This window comes from Coturnix japonica, chromosome 1 (genome assembly GCF_001577835.2).
Source record: "Coturnix japonica isolate 7356 chromosome 1, Coturnix japonica 2.1, whole genome shotgun sequence".
NCBI classification, from domain to species: Eukaryota; Metazoa; Chordata; class Aves; order Galliformes; family Phasianidae; genus Coturnix; species Coturnix japonica.
In genome coordinates, this window is record NC_029516.1 from 8,925,015 (window position 1) to 8,944,968 (window position 19,954).

Below are 19,954 nucleotides of genomic sequence, written 5' to 3' on the forward strand. Positions count from 1 at the left end.
CTCAGTCAGCAAAAAGCGACATAGCGGCAAGGTAAGAAACTCGACAGTCATGCAGCAGTAAAATTTTGATAACAGTAAGACCTACTTATAACAAGAGGTCATGATGCGTACTGATGAATCCATTTGCAATGACAGTGATGGTTATGACTTCTAATTACAGAATCTAGAGACAAAAAAAGATTAAGTGATCTATCCAAGGTCGTACAAGACTGATCCCTCTATGAAAATAGCTTCTTCAAATATAATGCTATTATTTTAAAACAAATCAAACAAACAAAAAATTTCTCTTTTCATTCTCTGTTGTTGTTTCTTCTTAACTGCATCTTGTGGTATTACTTAGACAATACTTTCACCACTCAGTACTAAGTTATGGTTGTAGTTTCACTGTATGGTTGTAGTAAGCATTCCTCTGAAAATAGCAGAAATGAATTCACTGCCAATATATGTTTTGTCACCAACTAATTCCTGTGAACTTACTAAGCATAATTTCACATTTTCTTTGCCACATCAGCTGGGCTATTTTCTCCTTGTTCACCCTCCTGCACACCTGTAGAGTTCAGAGTTCAGGGTGGGAATCTAGTAGCCTTTTTTCACACTCAAAACCAAAAACTAAATCATAAAGTCATCTATTGTGCTTTTTTTTTTTGTTGTTGTTGTTGTCAAAAAATCAAAATTCTTCAATAAAGAAGCACAACCAAAAGGCAAAATAAAGCATGTAAAATGAATAAAATTAAGGCACCACAAGATGGTACATAAAATTATAGGCAGGGAGCATGAGGTTCACCTCATCTAACAGTAGACCTTTTGTTGTGTAACTCAAACTGGCGGACCATGATAAGACAATATGACTTCAGTGACTTCCAGATGAAAAACAGACACTTTTGATTTGCTCTCTCTTGTATTATTGTGTGGCTAGAATTTTTGTGGTTTTAACTGGTCCTTATATCTGAGTGACTGAAAGGACGTCTCTTCGTAGTAAATCTGAAGAGGTTAGTGTACCATCTTAACTTCAGTGTGCTCTTTTACAGGAAATGTAGTCTCTATGTTGCCCTTATTCAAAACAATTCATATTCAGCACCCTAAGAAAATCTGCAAGGATTTTTGGGATTTAGGGATTTACAAAAGAGGCAGATATGCTTTCCATTTCTCAGAAACTGAAAGAAGTTCAAATGGCACTGAAAATTATATCAGACTGATGGTCACAATCTGGAAAACAGGAAAACTTGAGTTCTACACTGGTCTTCTGAGAGCAGTAAGTTTGTCCTAGCTTGCCTCTATTTTTTGTTGCTTCAACTCTAGAAGCAAATGTGGAGAGAATGCAAAAGTGTCCAAATCCTGCTGCTGACCCAGAACTTTTTTTCTTGACTGATGAATTTACTTGAAGATTAGAGGTAGGTCCAGGATGGCTCAGGGACATCAGCCTTTATAGAGTCATAGAATATCTTAATTTGGAAGAGACGCATAAAAATGATTGAATCCAACTCCAGGCTGACAGAAAAACAGCACCCAAGGTCCCATCTGCAAGTGAAAAACCAACAGCATGGGGCTTGATGGTAAGCTGCAGTGGATGTCCCAGAGAAAAAACCCTAAAATAGTGTGAAATCCTCCAAAATGACAAATCCTTCTAAGGAGAATTATCAAAATTCAGCAAGGCTTTAACTCTCTCTGCAGAAGTTCGTGGAGATGAGTGAATGCTTGGCACATCCCAATAAATGCACTCAGCATCTTGCTTGATGTTTCTCCTTGACTGACTACTATTTAAGAGGAAAAGTCCAAACAAGAGGGAAGAAAAGATAATAAAATAAAGAAAACAAAATATTTTCTGTGCATATTGTTTTATCAGCTACCTAGAAAAGCTCAGTAATAGAAAACAGTCAAGAAAGATTATACACCACCATGAGGAGGAGGGCAATCAGAGAACACAGAATAAAGCAAATATATATATATATATATTATATTAATTGGTCTGGAATTATGAAATCCACCTGTGCTACTTTATGTCACATTTGGTTACTCTATTGAATCAAAAAATAATTAAGGTTGGACAAGACCTCCAACCATCGGTCCACCACCAATATTTCCCCACTAAACCAAGTTCCCTAGTACAACATCTAAATGTTCCTTGAACACCTCCAGGGGGTGGTGATTCCACCACCTCCTTGGGCAGCCCATTCTAGCACCTTACCACTCTATTAGAAAAGATTATTCCTAATATCCAACCTGAGCCCCAACCCAGAGCAACTTAGACTATTCCTTTTTGTCCTATCACTAGCTATGATGGAGAAGAGGCTAACTCCCACCTTACCACAACCTCTTTCAGGTATTTATAAGAGCAGTTATGTTTTCCTTGAGCCTTCTCTCTTCCAGACTCAACAATCCCATTTCCCTCAGGCTTTCCTCGTAAGGCTCGTGCTCCAGGTCCATCACAGGTCTGTTGCCCATCTCTGGACATGCTTCAGTGCTTTAATATCTTCTTTTTAATGAGAAACTCAAAACTGAACACAGCATTTGAGTTTTGGCCTTACCATAACTGAGTACAGGGGGATGATCATTTCCCTTGTCCTTCTGGCCGCACAGTTTCTGATACAAGCCAGGATGCCTTTGGCCACCAGAGCACATTGCTGGCTCATGTTTAGCTGAGTGTCAACCAACATCCCCAGATCCTTTTCCTTCACTTTCTAGCTGCTCTGACCCAAGCCTCATAGTACTGCATGAGGTTAATAATATCCTCCTTGGTATTTAGATGGTGTGGTCACATTGAACATCACACATTTACTATGTCACATAGCAAAAACCACAACCTACCTACTTTCAACATTCAGTTTTGTTAAACAGAGATAGTATGATGTCTCTCCCAAGGCTTTTTTTGTGACCGGTTTAGACTGTAAAGACTCTGGTGTTCAAATTGTCTGATTCTGTGCATATACAAAGGCTGATCAAAATGTCAGGTCTGGACTCTTTAAATGGTGTTGCAATACTGTAACTGTCAAATATTGAGAGTACAGATTGGAGACAATGAAAAGGTTTTGCAAAATATGTGTCAAAACTGCAAGACAGACAACGGTTATTAAAAGGTTGATACTGAGAATCTTATTTCCAATAAGCATATATGTATGCATATAATTACATGCCACTGTGTTTTGTTATGTATTTTAATCCTGCAGCCCACTGAAGCTACAAAGTCTGCTTCTCATCCCATCACTGGAGAAATTCAGGTAAATATATAATTCTTTAAGTCCAAACTGTTGTTTAAACTGACTACTTTTCTCTGTTGAAAAAGTATGTTGAAAACCATGTTTGTTAAGTGATTTCTCATTTGTAGAATCATAGAATCATAGAATATGTTCAGCTGGAAGGGACCTACAAGGATCACAAAATTCAACTGCTGACTCCACACAGGACCACCCAAAATTCAAACCCAATGTCTGAGGGCACTGTCCAAATGTTTCCTGAACTCTGGCAACTTTGGGCTGTGACCATTGCCATAGGCAATCTGTTGCAGTGCCCAGGCACTACTGCCTTGGTTAAGATTCTTTTCTTAATCTCCAGCTTGTCCTTCTCATGACACATCTTCATGCTATTCAACCCATTGAAATGTTACCAAATGAAATAAGATAAGGTCTAAAAGATCTAGAGCAGTGCTAGTTTTTTGTTTGTTTGTTTTGTTTTGGTTTTGTTTGCTTGTTTTGTTTTGTTTTGTTTTGTTTTGTTTTGTGTGTTTTTCTTTTTCTTTTAAGTTTGCTTGGGAAATACAAATAAAAGTACAAAAAAGAAAAAAAGTTTCAGTTCATGAAAGTGCTGAAAATGTAATGAAATATGTTCTGATCTTTAACCCTCAGACAGTTACTGTGCTTCAGTTCAGAAATTCCCTGACTCCACTGGAACTCAGCTGCAGTCCCACTGGACTTTACTTCCAACATGGGCTGTAAACTCTTTCTCATAGTGTAGTGCTTTCGTTTCCAAGCAATGCCCAGTATGTGATTATCCTTTATGTAAACTGGCTTCAGTTTTTTTTTAAACAGTGGAACTGGGAGCAGCAGAACGAATTTTCTATAGATTTCTGTCTTTTGTTTCTTTTATTCATCCCTGCCTTTTATGTTGAAATAGTTTTTTCATAGTATTAAGACATCCATAATACCGTAGCATAACACTAAGGTAGTAAATGTTAGCTACCATAAGGCCGTGTTCAAATTTTATGTGCTTTTTTACTGATTGGAATAGATCAATGTCTGTGTTGTTTAAAACAAACAAACAAACAAACAATACTGACAGAGTGTGAAAGAAACATTTATTTCAAAATTCAAAGTATTCATCCAGCATCTCATTAGATCTTGGTAGAAAGAATCTTCCAATATGGGAAAAGCAAAAGACCTAAAGCTCACATAATGCAAAGGATTTTTGGAGACTTAGAATCATTTAGAAAGTTCAATTAAGACTAATCTTACTGTGTTTAAACCTGTTTTCTAGCTTCAGATCAATTACGACAAACACCTTGGCAACCTTATCATTCATATTCTTCAGGCAAGAAACCTTGCTCCCAGAGACAATAATGGCTATTCTGACCCCTTTGTTAAAGTTTATCTTCTTCCAGGGAGAGGGTAAGTGCAGGATAAATTTTAACCTAAATATTCTTTCTTTAAATTTCAGTTTCTTGCTTGTCACTAATAAACCAAACTGAGAGCTTATTGCTATAGAAAGTGAAGGTACAACTGTGGAAAAATCACTGATATTTAATGGGAAGCCAGATGCTAATCCCAGGGAGATGTGCAATACATTGCTAATGACTTCAGAAAGTTTTTGATAATTTTTTTGATTTCATCCATTTTTTTTCCGTCTTTCCATTTAAAAAATGTTATACAATGAAGAATGTGTATTGAAAGAACAGTCTGCTGAAGGGTATTATGTATACAGATTTCAAAGTCCTTGTTAGAAATCTCTAAGATGTAGTGAAATGTATGGATTTGGGAATAATAATTCGGCCTTTGATTCTGTAATACAATGAAAACTAAATGTTAAGGTTAAAACTGGATTGTTGTTTTTGCTTAAGACACTGTGAATTTGGAGCAGATTTGCAAACACATGCAATCACAGTAGCTCATACTGGTTTAAGACTGCAGTATGATATTAAAAGTGAAACATAATAGACAAGAAGCTATCTAACCACATTTCAAGATATGGTTTTATAAATGCTGCCAATCTTGTATTAAAGTGGCTTATATATAGCTACTTTTTTTTTTTTCACTGAGCATTGCTGTTTAAAAATCTGACTGTTATTATAAATAGCTCATTAATTTTCCTTTAAAAGATGTTTTTCTATATCAGCAATATTATAACTCTTTTCTGTGCCTCAAATTTGCAGAATGTCATATTTATGTGTAAGTATATACAGCTATAATAATCCTGCTGACTTAAATGTTGCTACAGATATATCTAAAGTTAAGCTGAAGGATCAAATTTTAGTTTGCAAAGATGAATTCCTGTAAACATTTCAATTTGTGTAGTCACACTCATCCCAAAACACTCTTAAGCTGAGACCGTTTAACTAAAAATATGCATTTTCAGCCTATGCAAAGTAAAAGGAAAGTGCATATTCAGGTCACATTTGGCATATGGTGAAGCACAGCAAAAAGCAAACAAATGGTAAAAAAAAAAAAAAAAAAGCATATTTAATAGCATGTTGATTCAATCTGTACAGCATTCAATATTGTTTAGTAGCACTGGGCCTACACATGTTACTGGATATAATAGGAACAGGTCCTACATTTTGAGAGTATTTTAATGATTTTAATGCACTTAAGAATCTTGCCAAATAGCTGTCTAATCATTTTTTTCTGGGAATTTTGAATATTCATTCACTGTTATAGAAGTTAAGTTTTGAACTACAAAGATGTTCAGCCTGTAGAATTCTAGTTCATATCCAAGCATTAGGTTCAAACTTTGGGCTATGTTATGAGGAGTTTGAATGTTATTTGGGTTTATTACTGTAAAATATGGCAATGTTACAGTTTTGCATGTGTCTTGGGACTTTAGGGCATAATGGAAATGAAGAGCTTCTCAAAAGTGCAAAACTTGCGTATGAAAGCAGAAATGTAAACTGCTACTAAATAAATTTTATCAGTAGTTAAATCCTTACACATCTGCTTACTCTTCATAATGCCTGTTTCCTTTGATTCTGATACTAGAAATTACCCCTCATTCATATCTTCTTTCATCTTTGTCTCTCACTATTTTCTCTTACACTGCTTCATCTGTGTTCCTAACTATTTAATGCTGGATATGCAGACAAGTCATGGTTGTCCAAAATGCAAGGTAGAGTGTACTGTCTCAATATTCTTTTCATTTTAATATGCAAGCATGATGTTTTGATGTGCCCGTGCATGGAAAAATAGATTTCTCTTGAGTTTTTACAATTCATGATTGCTGCTATTTATTCATTCTCTAGTGAATTTCATTTCCAGGTCAGAAGAAACTGGAAACAACTAATTAATATTCCTTGATACAAACTTTGAGGATGAATAAAATTTGCTTTGAAGTCTGGAAGAATTTAGTTTAGTCATAGACATCTAAAAATACATTTTCACTCACTGAAAGTTGTTGAACAATTAAGAGTGAACTTGTCTCAAGCTTTTGAGTAGTGGAGTGGCATTATGCCAAGAGGAAGAACATTGTTTGGAAATGAGATGAAATATTTTTCTCTATATATCTTGTACGGTGCATATACATTAATACTAAGCATCAGTCTAGATATTCATCCAGATTAATGTTATTTGAGAACATAAATGGTTAGTCAGTGTATTTGAATTTTAGTAATTAGACCTTCTAATTTGTCCTGGATTGGGAAATATAAAGCAACATTCTGCTCTTAAGGTACACTAGTATCAACAAAGGCTAAATACATAACAGTAGTAATTCAACATTCATTCTGCATTTCTTTAAAAGTAGAAAGCTGGCCCAACAAATCAGCAGATGTCTTTTTGACGTGTATATATATGTCAATGAAACATGTGCATGTTTTGCATAATTGATTCAGACCCACACCATTCTGGTACCATGCACAGTACATATTCATGGTTGGTCAATTTAAATGAGTCTTTGTTGTGCTTCTTCTGAATTAATCATACTTGAAAGGAATCTAGTTCATTAATTGAGACTATACCACAGAGTGAACCAAAACATAGTTCAATCACAAGTCAGAAGTGGAAAAATAAAGAGAAAAGCTCGCTACTAAATATGAATGTAAAGATACCATAAGAGTTTAATAGAACAGATACAGGTCATTGTGTTCTGTTTGGCTTTACAACTGGAAAAGAGTCCCCTACACATTTGTTCAAGTAGCAGATGTATGACATTATGGTATAGGAAGTTTGAACAGAAGTCAGTGGGAAGTTAACTTGCAGAGTGGCAAAATAAGTTCACTTCCTTTTATCTTCTTGAGTTTTCAAAATATTGAAAGCTTTTCATGTTTTCTTACCCAGCTCTTTTGAGATCTCCATTATAATTTATATTAAATTAAAATTGGAATGGAAGCAGATCAGAGATCAAAGCTCACAGCATTAGATGAATCCATATTCTATTAGAGGTCTGTGTATTCCTTTCTGCATCCTCAGGAAATGTAAAGTACAATAGAAAGCACTATTAACTCTTTTTTAGAAACAGATTATGCAGGCAATATTTTTATTTTTTCTTTTTTTTCCTGGCTATTGACAAAAACAATCATGAGGTTGTACTTTTATGTTTGTTTCCAGGATGGTTAAAGGCAGATGCAGAGAACAAGATCAATAAGAAATTAGTGTTTCTATCATTAACAGGATATTATATACCCCATGGCCTTCATTAAATGTTCTAGTGAGATAGATGTCCTGTAATTAGAGACTATAACCTATAAATATAATTGATTCCTGCTACTTTAAAGTGCTAATAAGAGGATGGTCTTGGAAGAAAATCAGTGGATTATCACTGTCATTTCTAATCAGAGTAAAACATCTGTAATGAGAGATGTTTTAAAAAAAAAAGCATATGTGCATTTGCTGACTGATGCTTTACACTGAAACAATTATAGGTAGGGAGACCTCAGTGAGGAGTTAGGAGATATTTTAAAAACCATGTCAGGAAAAAAAATACTAGGTGTGGCAGAAAAAAAAAATAAAAAAATTCTGAGATATCTTTTCTTTGTGTGTGTGTGTGTATTTGGATTGGATTGGTTTTGTTTTGTATTAGAACTGAAAGAAGCAAAAGGTCATTAATGTAATATTTCCTTCCTTTTTTCAAATTCAGTGCTGAGTACAAGCGGAGAACTAAGTACGTACAGAAAAGCCTGAATCCTGAGTGGAATCAGACAGTCATTTATAAAAATATCTCCACGGAGCAGGTGTGTGACTGTTCAGTGCAATTTGCTGTTTTCTCTGTGCAGGCTGCAGTTCTCAGTGTGAAGGAAGTGGCATTACTGGCAGTTTTGTGAAGCCGTGTGAAATCTTACAAAGTTTGGGTGAAATTTGCTGGTAGAGTTCATAGTATCTATCTATCTATCTATCTATCTATCTATCTATCTATCTATCTATATTCAGAAAACAATGATCATTTTTGTGCATTACACTCAGAAGCATATCAAAAGTACAGATGAATTCTGAAAATGATAATGGAATACAAGGAATAAATAAAAAGACAAAAACTGCTGAAGTAGATGCAGAAATCAGCATAAGTCTTGGTTTCAAAAGCCATGCCAGTTAATATTTTTAGCATCTAGACCATACTCTTTAAGAAGTTAAACATATTACTTGGTAGCTAAGATTAAATAAAAGTAATAATAGAGAGTGATTTCTTAATCTTTCTCTTTTAAATCCTATTTAATTAGGGAACTTTTAACACAGTCTTCTTAAGAATACTTGCCAAAATTAAGCAAAAAAGCTGAACAAGGAAAAGATTCCCTCTTGAACAACCCATGCAGAATAGATGTAACAGTGATTTCCTTGGCCAAATAAAATTTCTTTTCTTAAATGTTCCAAGACCTCATCAATGTGAAAATAACCTAAAAATAAGTTAACAAATTATTGTTCCATGCTACTTTTAGTTTCTTGGGTTACACAGTTTCCAACTAGATACTATATTGAGTATATATATTTTTGTCCTTGAAAACAGGAATTTCTTAAATACTTTCCAGAAATGCATTGTCTCAACTTTTGCTATTCTGGGAGGACATGTTCATTTCTTGTTACAAGTGATGACTGTGCAAGAACAGAGAGAAAAGTGTAGAGATCCTTGAAAAGAAAGAAAAAAAAAAAGATGTTGAAAAGGTGGAAACAAAAAAATAGAAAAGATTTTCGAGTAACCACAATGCTACTTCATTAGCACTTTTAACATTAGTATGATAATAAAACTGTGCAGAAAACTTGCAGTATTCTACATTTCTTTCAGATATCTATTCTAAGCCTTAGTTCAGTAAGGGTCCTATAAAATATTATGACAATGAAAAATCATCTAAAGACCTTTATTAAGCAGTGTATGAAATGAGTTTCAAAGAGGAGAGAAATTTGATTTTCTAAAGTTATATTATGTACTAAAAGCAAAGAACACTCGCTGGTGATTTTAAGAGTAGTAATTACACAATCACAGCAAAGTAATGTTTTGTCTTACATCATCAAGTTTTTTTTTTAGTTAATGAAACCAAAACTTGAGATCTCCATCATGAGTTTAACTGGTAGCATTACGGAAAATGATTTTTTATGAAATAGTTTCCATATGACAGTAGGTTTCTGCAAGTAGGCAATGCACTCATAAGAAAATGAGAAAGTACCCCTACTAGACAGTGAGTAATTTGATCCTACTAGCTTTAAGCTTGTGGTAAATCTCATTTGAGTTCAGAACATGATGTGAAAATTCTTTTTCTAAGCCAAAATTAATTTTGGGCTTTGTTATGTGGAAAAGAGAAGAAAGAAAAAGGAAAATAAGGAAAAAAAAAAATAAGAAAGAAGAAAGAAAAAGAAGTTTCATTTCATCTTTTTCAATAAATAAAAAGAAGAAATATAGAAAAAGAAGAATGAAGTGCTACATACAGACTCAGTTAAACCCTTAGATGAGTTAGGGTTATGAAGCCAACAAGAAATAGATTTCCACAGACCTTCTTCCCATATGTGATTTAAATTTTTCTAACTAAAGAAATGAGGAAATGTTAGTCTTCTTCACTTCTAAATTCAGTCTGATTTCATAGATATCCCATTCCCCATGATTATGACTTTATGTCTGTTAAGATAAATTAACACATCAAAAACTTTCTAGACTTTTGCCTCACTATACAACACCAATAATAATAATTCTTCATATTCCCATCAATCTTCTTCTTCCCATTTGTCCCCAAAGACCCCTGGAATGACACTCAGGTCAGTCTTTCCAGTAAGGCCAACAACTTTAGTTGACAGCTTTTCTGTTTTGAGCTATCTTTTCATACAGAGTCCTTTACTGAAATATTTAGAGGGGAAGACAATGTGAACAATGGCTGAAGTCACTTGTTTAGCCATGGAGGAGGCAGTCATGAATGAGAGGCTGGAAAGTAGCCTTGTGGAAGGGAGTATGGGGGCTCTGTTTGGCAGCCAGTTGAATATGAATCAATAGTGTGCCCTGGCAGGCCAATCATACCCTTGGTTGCACCAGGCACAGCGCTGAGAGCCAGTCAAAGAAAGGAATTATCCCTCTCTGCCATGCTCTGGTGTAGCCTCACTTTGAGTATTACACAGTTTGAGGCATCACAATATAAAAAGGACGTAAATCTTTTAGTGAGCACCCATGGATAGCTGTGAATTTGTTGAAGCACCTGGAAGGCAAGTTGTTTGAGGAGTGGCTGAGGTCACTTAGCTTGCTCTGCCTAGAGAAGAAGAAATTGAGGGAAGGCCTCATGGCAACCTACAGCTTCTTCACAAGGAGAGCACAAAGAGACAAGTGCTGATCTATTCCCTCTGGCAACAGTGATATGACCCCCAAAAATGTCATTAAGTTGTGTTAAGGAGGTTGGGTTTTAGGAAAAAGTTCTAGGTTCCTCACTGAGAGTAGTCAGACACTGAAACAGGCTTCTGTGGGCAATAGTCACAGCCCCAAGCTCCTGGAGTTCAAAAATCATTTGAACAATGCTCTTCAGACGTGGGCTTTGGATTTTGGTTGGTCCTGTGTGGAGCCAGGAGTTGGACTTGATGATATTCAGTGATTAAAAAAAAATAATAGTAATAATAAAAAATAAAGACTTGTTTCTAGTTTTGGCCTGCAATAAGAGTGATTGACACAGCTGTCATGTATAACAAGGTCTTCAAATGGTATGTTTTGATAGCTATCATTAATGCCTTGCAGTACAACTTGTCCTGCATATCTGGACTGCTTGCAGATTTTCACTGATGACACTGAACTTTCAGAATTATAAAAGCCACATCTTCTTTTATGAAATTGTTTCAATTTTATGTATATAAATAATACATAATAAATCCAGATTCTAATGCATTTTAGCCGAATGTCCAAGAACTTAACCCTGATGATGAGAAAAACTACAAACATACAGGAATGGAGCTTTGAAAATCACGTCGGCTCTTGTAGTGGGCACACATGCTGTCACAAATAACTTGTGGAAACCCCTAAAGTAGAGCAAAGCACAGGCCTATTTGTATTGATAACAAATATCCCCAAATTATTTTCCTGGTTTCAGAGTTGATGGGAAGACAAAACAAGACAAAACTGCCTAGATGACAACTGTGAAAAAAGGGTTCAAGAAGGAGATAGTGAAATGAAACCACCATTCACTTGATCTGAAGTTTATGGCAATGTGTTTACTTATTTTTTTTTACTTGAATTGCAGCTGAAAAAGAAAACACTAGAAGTAACTGTCTGGGATTATGATAGATTCTCCTCAAATGACTTCCTTGGTGAAGTAAGTAACTTCTATCAGTTCTGACTAGCTAGAAAGCTGATGTTAGTATCAGTCATTTAATTATGCTATCAAGACATGTTTTAGCACATGTGCAATTAACTGCAAGGTGAGTTATTTGGTCTTGCTGATTCAGGCTCTCCTTTATAACAGTGAAAATGGTAACATCACTGCTGATGTATAAGTGAAGGCAAAGTCTTGTAAGACTTATTCTGATTACACTAGTAATTAATAATAAATAGATGAGGGATTATTGGAAGCACTCTGTCTTTTAAAAGCAAATGAAGAAACATGGATGTACAATAGAGAATTATAAACAATAAGTAGGATGTCAAAGAAGTAATTTTAAAATGTTATATTCAGAAAGGATTGTAATTGGAAGCTCAGAAAAAATCAATTGCTCAAATTACTGTTCTTATAAAGAGTAACTCAGTTTAGTCTCCATTTGAATTTAGCAAAAGCACACTCAGCTCAGCTCCAGTTTCCAATTGCATAACTATAAAACTGAGCAATCAGTGTTATTATTTGAACAACTACTAAAATAAACGTATGGGAAGGAGCTACATAATTACCTATTTCCTGTACGCTGCATCAGTTTTCCTGTTAAATTCAGCATTTCACTTGATAGCAGGGCTTTACTAAATATTTATGTCATTGTTATTTATGACATTTAGAAAACAGATGCTCCGGCAGCTACTTCTAGAGGAAGATTTAAATTTCAGTCTTCAAATATTTTAAACCTCTATAATTATTTATTAAATCATTCAAACTTATATGTGAAAGCAATATTTTATGGAAAAACGGAGAAGGCTATCCAGTGTATTTCAGGAGTATTTTGAAGTCCAGAGGAATAGTGCATGGTAACATCAAAGAAGGGATTTCCAAATTGTTCCCTAAGGAATTTTTGAAGTCTTGCACAAAACCACAAGCACAGATAGCAGTGAGCATCACAGACTGCTAGAAAATTGAATAGAGCCATAACTGCTTTCATGCCACCAAAGTCAAATGGCATATCTTGGTTTACATCTGTGAGTACAAACCCTTTTCTCTTTAAAACAGAGCCACTAACCTATATTGTCTAGTTGGAACAATTTGTAACCATGTTAACCAAGTAATTCCTCAAACCATTATGAAAAATACTAGACAGGAGGCTAAGTAGTTAATTTGTTCAGAATATTTTTTTAACCAGATAGACCAAGCCAGGTCATAAACAGCCTATGACACTGAAAGAAAAAATGCAAAAAAACCCCACAAATCTTCAATCTTTATATAATAATAATAAATAAAAATCAGATATGAGGAAACTTGTCTATCTCTAAGCTTGAAGAGGCTTCCTTTTATTCAGAGCCTTGCAATAAACTACCAAAGAAACCTTGCCTTGCCTAACCTAAAAATTCTGACATTAGTTTTAACTCTTTCACCTTAGTGACAAATACAAGGCTAGTTTTGTCCTCTCTTTCATTCAAGATTGTGGTGACCTGTTATTGGCTTATATCTCCTTGCTTTCTGTACCACAAGTCCATTAAAGGTCTTTATTAGTAATAATGTTCTCTCTCTCTCTGTTTTTTTGGTTTTTTTTTTTTGTTTGTTTTTTGTTTTATAAGACTTTTTTAAAAAGAAATTTTCCAAACTCCAGCTAGCAATGCAAATGGCCTAGGGCAGATTTTTGACTACTGTGGGTTTTGTTTTGTTTTGTTTTATTTTGTTTTGTTTTGTTTTTCCCTCTAAGTTGTGCTTCTCATTGCCATTTTTTTCCTTCCAGTGAAGTTTTCAGGATTTGCCTATTGATTATATTACTGAAATGCAAAGGTTTCCCTCTTCTTTTCTTTTCCTGTTGCAAATTCTGTAGATTTATTCAATTTTGAAAGGAACAAGACCCAGTCTCATAGTACAAACATCATTTACTCTATTTATTTTTACATTGACAAAAAGGAAAAAAAAATGCACAATTCTTCTGTTAGGATGTGTCTATACAGAGGCAGAACGATGAGTAATCTCTTTAGTCTTGCCATCAAGCTAGTGCTCAAACTGCTCCTCAGCCTAGTCATCTTGATATGGAGCTTTGTTTAAGCTCATATTCCATACCAAGATTCTGCTGAGATGTATTATTGTATACACAATGATGTACTAATAAAGGTGGATTTCCAACCACAGCTGGTTTACATCAGGCTAGTTTAGACTCTGAGCAGAGAGTCCTGAATCTGTCAACACCCAACCTTTAATACTCTGAAATGCTTATATTTGATTGTGGCTTCTGCTAATACAATTCTAGATGCCTCTGCTGTACACCATCGTTAATAGATATAGGCTGTACGTTGTGTTTTGGTTCACTTATAGGTATTGATCGACTTGTCCAGTGTCTCTCAGCTTGACAACACTCCTCGGTGGTACCCCTTGAAAGAACAGAGTGAGAACATTGATCATGGGAAATCTCATTCTGGACAGAATAGCCAGCAATCTCCAAAACCATCTGTAATCAAGAGCAGGAGTCATGGAATCTTCCCAGACCCTTCCAAGGGTAGGAGTAACTCAGTGCACTTGATTTTTCCAGATGACAGGAAAACACTTTCTGTGTTCTAATGGAAAAATAAATATACTGTTATGAAGTTTGTATACACTTTTATTAAAAACTTATTTCTCTCTGTGGTTAATTCATTGGAGACCTGTTACAAATGTTTAACTTGGACCAATCAGTGATAACAAACTCATTGGGTATTTGTGTCATTAAAACAACAACCTTTAAGCTAAAGATCTTTTTACATCTGCTATAGATTCTGTGATTTTTATTTTTTTTATTTTTTTTTTTATTTTTTTTTCTGGTAACTTTGTCTAAATTTAATGTCTTTAACTTTCAATTTTTCATATTCTTTAATATTTTATAGAATAACTATTATACTACAGTAATGCGTATGCATTTCTAGTCAATCATAATGGGCTGTAGTATATCTAAGTTATAATGGAAATCAGTGGAGCTGATGTAGTAGAATTTTACTAATGCTTACAAAAGGAGAATTAATCTCAGTGTCTCCTGCTCCAAGAAATTTATTTATTTATTCATTTTTAATACTAAGTACTCAGTGGCCAGTTGCCCTCCTAAAGAAACATCTACAATATCAACACAAATGCATTACCAAATACAATCCAGATGTGAACCTCTGAGTGATAAGGCTCTGCTCCATCTCCTTTCTACTTTAATGTCATGTTTTGGTAGCAATCGGCGTCTATGTAAGATCTACATTCAAATCAAAAGTTAGTACAGAAGATATTTTACCAATCATTCTGCAGGAGAGAGAGCAAATTTTCTTGCATTGCCTAAAATTTGATTCCCAGCATAAGGGATACTGGTTATTCTGCACATGCTAGTGAAGTAGAAAGCAAGAAACAAATCAGACTTTAGTCTACCTCTAATCGACCAGTGTGGACCAGTTCAGGAATCATAATTAACAGATGTTAGAAATCCAGTAATAAAGGAATTATTCCCTTGGAAATTGTGAGAAAATAGAAACTGGTTCTTATTAAGAGTTCCCTAATCACAGTATCTCCTGATAACACTGAATGGTGTTGCACAGCTTAATCCTTATTCCTTGTTCTACAATGTAGCTAGAAAGGCAAAGTGAGAGAAAGAAAATGAGTTTTTCTTTAATAAATGCAACAGTTGTGCTTCTCCATTTCCTTGGTAGACATGCAGGTGCCCACCATTGAGAAATCCCACAGCAGTCCAGGGAGCTCCAAATCTTCTTCTGAAGGACATCTACGTTCTCATGGGCCATCCCGCAGCCAAAGCAAAACCAGCGTCACTCAAACCCACCTTGAAGACGCTGGGGCAGCCATCGCTGCTGCTGAAGCAGCTGTCCAACAGCTTCGCCTTCAACCAAGTAAAAGACGCAAATAAATTCCTCAGCATGGCAGCTTAATGTTCATCTGTTGCCTTTTTCCCTGCTGTCTTTCCCTCTTGGCTATTTTTTTTCTTTCTGTTCTTGGCACACTGTGCTCACTGTTTCAATGTCTTTCTTTGTGTGCCCGTGTGTGAATACATATAATTACAATATACTCTTGTATTTAGATGTCTTTTATTTATTTATTTTAATTTATATAGACTGCAGTGAAACTGGCTGTTTCTCCATCACTTCCTTCACTCATGGTCCATGATATTTCATAGTTGTGCATGACTCAGAGAGTTCCATTGTGTGATAATATTTTGATGTCACTAAATAACTACCAGTTAAGAAACAAAAACCTGCAGAGATGCAGTTGCCAGATTTGCAAGTTGCACACAGGTACTGAGAATGCACTAACAATTAGCTATACCTATGAATAGTAATCAAACAGGGCAATGCCATATACAAAAGTTTTAAAGTAGGAAGAAAAGTTTTTTAACAGCATAACTAAGATACTGATTTTTAAAAGATGATTGTATCTAACAGCTTTTAGAAATAAATGTAAGGCAACCCTCTTTATCTCTCACATAAAAATGTGTTAGTGATGAGCATAACAGCAATACAGAAAACTGCTAAGCACACAAAACAAATAACAAGTGGTTTTTGACAGTGTTAACATGTTAACAGAGTTGGAATTCAGAGCTAAATCTGTTGTTGTCATTCAGGTTTTCTAGGAATTTTTCTGCCATATTGATCAGTAGGTCAGTATGGGTTGTATCTCATATCTTTAAATAGATTAATAAATTAGAACCTTCTCATTTAAGAGGATAGCTCTCCATAGCTATCATACCAGTATCTGTTTGTTAGCTGAGGATTAAATTAATGGCAAATCAAACTCTCTGACTGTGGATTCATTGTGTTTGTCTTCAGGATTTGTTGATATGCCATATACTTATCATGGTGTAATGCAAAAACTAGGGGGAAATGTTTTCCCTTGACTTCACCATCATTAATAAAAGAAACAGCCAGTTTTAGTACTCTTTAATGCTGTGCATGTGGTGTCTCTTTGGTGTTTGAAAACACTACTTATTTAAATACAGAAAAAACAAACAAACAAAAAAAAACCTTCTGTTTGCATGAATAACATTTAAGCTGGTTCCATCTGAGGATACATACTCTGGGTTTCCATTTCACCCACACTGCCACAGCAGCACATAAAAGCGGTCAATCTAATCATGCCAGGAAGCAGCACAGACACAGCATAGCAGGAGTCCTCCCTATTCAAAGAACTCAGTCTGACAATCTGCCTCCACCAGCCAATGACAACAAAGACCAAAGTCAACTAGCCCTCAGGAAAGTGATGTCTGATGGACCAGTCAAGCCTGAAGGAGGTGAGCAGAAGGGCATGGTTAAGAAACAAAACACATTCCAAAGCCTTCTTGCCATGTCTACTAATTTGTTGCAGTTTTTTTATTTTTTATTTTTATCCTTCTGTTAAGTGCTGTAAATGTTAACATGAATCAAGAACTCTTCTTGATTTTTCCACATCAGCACATCGTGACATAACAAAAAAAACTATGTTAAGAAATGTTACAAAACAAAAAAAAAAAAAATGCTTCCACTCAACTGGTGGAGTTTTCTTGAAAATTTGTATAGTTTTCCTCATGTTGTCAGCTAACGAGAGCACACAACGAAGTTAGTTTGCTTAAGCATGATTAAATCTACCTTGTAACAAAAAAAACTAATTGCATATTTTGTTTCTGGAATTCTTTTTGGGACATTAACAATTTCTTTTTTCTCTCCCAGCATTGTTATACCACAGGCATAGATAATATTTTTGACCCAGCAGTGGAAGGGAAAGTTTTGATCTATGTACAGGCCAGTCTCTTGACAGCTCTCCAATCACTCTCTTACTTTCTGCCTGTAGGCATCAGTTCATCAAATCTAAATGCTATATATCATTAACTTATCATTCTACACAAATAAACTAATAAACTAATCATTCAACACAAATAAAGAGCCAGAATCTCAGCTGATTCAAACTGACACTGTTCTATTGACTTCTGGAGCATTTTGGCTATTTCCAAAGAATCAGAGGGATTATTCAAATAAACTTAGAAATTGGACTCCCAGATCTTCTCTTGTGTGTATTCCCTTTCCAACCTCACATGAATCACTGCAGATTTTTTCAGTTAATGCTGTTATATAACATGGGCAATAAAGTATAGTTGAGAATGTAATAGAGAAAGAGGGCATGATATTTTAAATGATATACATTATACACAGTGAGTCATTAAATAGTGTGAGGGAGAAATCTCAAATTATCAAGGGTAAATATAATTAATAATTTAAAATATTGCATTTAGAAACAATTAGTCATATCATCTCTAAAAGCTGAAAGCTTTTTGAAAACTTCTTTAAAAATGTATTCCTACACTCATGCATGCTGCCAGACTCTACAGCTCAGCTTCTGACACTCAGTTCAGGCAAAGGCTGGAGTAGATCATGAAGCTAGTTCAGGTACTAAAACTGAAAGATCCATCCTATTCCTTGAATGTATACCATAGAAACCTACAAAACTCATGATTTTTTATGGTGTCTTGTTCATAGAGATTTGTCATAAAGACTTGTAGTCAAAAATGTATTTTGTCTGAGAGAAACAATGCTAAACACTTTTCCTTATGATATGAGGTTGAAGCAAGGTTCACAAACATTCTTAGGATAAAGAAAGATCCAGGCTATTGGCTTTAATTGCTACTGTTATGCTAGCATTTTGACATCCAAAACTCAGAAAAGAATATATATCAATATACTTTTGGCTGAGAGCAATTTTAGAAGAATGTTACAGAGTCCTAAGAATAAGAGGCATCATTTATATCAGTGATATATTAATGAGGTTGGAGTTACTATAAGTATACATGGCACTTTTGTCATCTTTGGACAAATACAGGTAGTACACAATGGCCTTCACCGTGCTGCCAAGTTTGTTTTCATACCTGTGAGAAGTTTGGGCTTCCTTCTATTCATAAACTAGTTTGTTCTAATTAATTCATGTAAGATAGGATAATAATTATAATTTTGAGGGTAATTGATCAGTTATCTTCAGTTTTAAGGAGTATTTAAATTAAACCAGGAAAGATTATGAGCTTAAATGGAAAAGGCACCAAGTTTTCAATGTTCTTTGAGGGGAGGGAAGGAAAGAGATGTCTCCTCTAATTCAACAATTCTAGAAGTTGAGACAATTGTAAATGATGAATATTAGGGCATCTTCACTTTGCAAGTCCATTCCTGCAGGGGTGATGCATAGTTATGTTACCCACCCCCATCATGATCTACTTTATTGGCATCTAGTTTTATGAAATGGAACAGATGACTTAGCAAGTTAGTAAGGACTGATTTTGCATTTTTTGTCACTAAAGGCAAAAGACCTCTCTTTATGAAGCCATTACAGATAACATAAAACAGTATTATTATTATTATTATCACATCAATTTATCTGAATTTGTTGGAGAGTAACAGCTTTTAAGACAGCTGTTTTTTTGAGGCCAAGAACTCAATGTAGTAGCAATGTAGTGATATTTCCACAATGATGATAGGAAAAAAAAAAAATTTACTCTGTTGCATATTTATCAGTCCTTCCACACATAGCTTAAGAAAACCCTTAGAAAGAGTTACTTCATTTAACTTAAAAATTTGTGTGTGTGTGTGTTGTTGTTATTTTTTGTTTTTTGTTTTTAATTTCTTTTTTGTTTTTCTCCTTGCATTGTTGCTTAAACAAAACAAAACAAAACAGAAAGAATCCTCAGAATGTCCCAGAGAAATTGTTATCTTATTTCTGGACATATGACATTTCCCTTCAAATACATTTTGTTAGTTATGAAGTTAATTGCATGACTGATGAGAAGTAAAAAGGAAATCATAAACAAAAACATCACTCACAATCCTGTGAATGAGGAAGATCTACATCACCTTAAGTTTTTTTAGATTGAACTGATTCTTCATATTAAACAGAAAAAAAAAAGAAAAAAAGAAAAAAAAAAGATTTTATTGGTCTGTTTTTTAAATTAAGGTGAAGCTACAGCAGAAGACTTTGTTCAGCACATTTGTACAATTGACAAGCCAATATTCAACTACAGCACTTAATTAAAAATATACTCTGAAGTATAGCGCCCTTGTT

At 34.7% G+C, this 19,954-nt stretch overlaps 1 protein-coding gene and 1 long non-coding RNA gene across 10 annotated transcripts in view; one reads left to right on the forward strand and one right to left on the reverse strand.

Annotated features, from left to right (window-relative positions):
- PCLO (piccolo presynaptic cytomatrix protein) overlaps nucleotides 1-19,954 on the forward strand; it is a 304,964-nt gene that overhangs the window by 239,593 nt on the left and 45,417 nt on the right. For 2 of the 7 annotated variants that reach the window (XM_015880153.2, XM_015879726.2), the window contains exons 13-21: nucleotides 1-31; nucleotides 3,165-3,215; nucleotides 4,468-4,598; nucleotides 6,283-6,309; nucleotides 8,275-8,368; nucleotides 11,831-11,902; nucleotides 14,237-14,417; nucleotides 15,580-15,774; nucleotides 16,986-17,168. The exon at nucleotides 1-31 is cut by the window's left edge and continues 181 nt beyond it. In XM_015880153.2, the coding sequence (XP_015735639.1) occupies nucleotides 1-31; nucleotides 3,165-3,215; nucleotides 4,468-4,598; nucleotides 6,283-6,309; nucleotides 8,275-8,368; nucleotides 11,831-11,902; nucleotides 14,237-14,417; nucleotides 15,580-15,774; nucleotides 16,986-17,168 (965 nt within the window). Of the gene's footprint in view, nucleotides 32-3,164; nucleotides 3,216-4,467; nucleotides 4,599-6,282; nucleotides 6,310-8,274; nucleotides 8,369-11,830; nucleotides 11,903-14,236; nucleotides 14,418-15,579; nucleotides 15,775-16,929; nucleotides 17,169-19,954 lie in introns of those variants that run through there. The other 5 variants (XM_032442183.1, XM_015879978.2, XM_015880225.2 and 2 more) reach the window with 4 other exon arrangements.
- The window catches only part of LOC107322398, a 33,824-nt gene continuing 29,547 nt past the window's right edge, over nucleotides 15,678-19,954 (reverse strand). For all 3 annotated transcript variants that reach the window (XR_001558943.2, XR_001558936.2, XR_001558950.2), the window contains one exon: nucleotides 15,678-15,764. This is a non-coding gene — a long non-coding RNA (uncharacterized LOC107322398). The remainder of the gene's footprint in view (nucleotides 15,765-19,954) is intronic.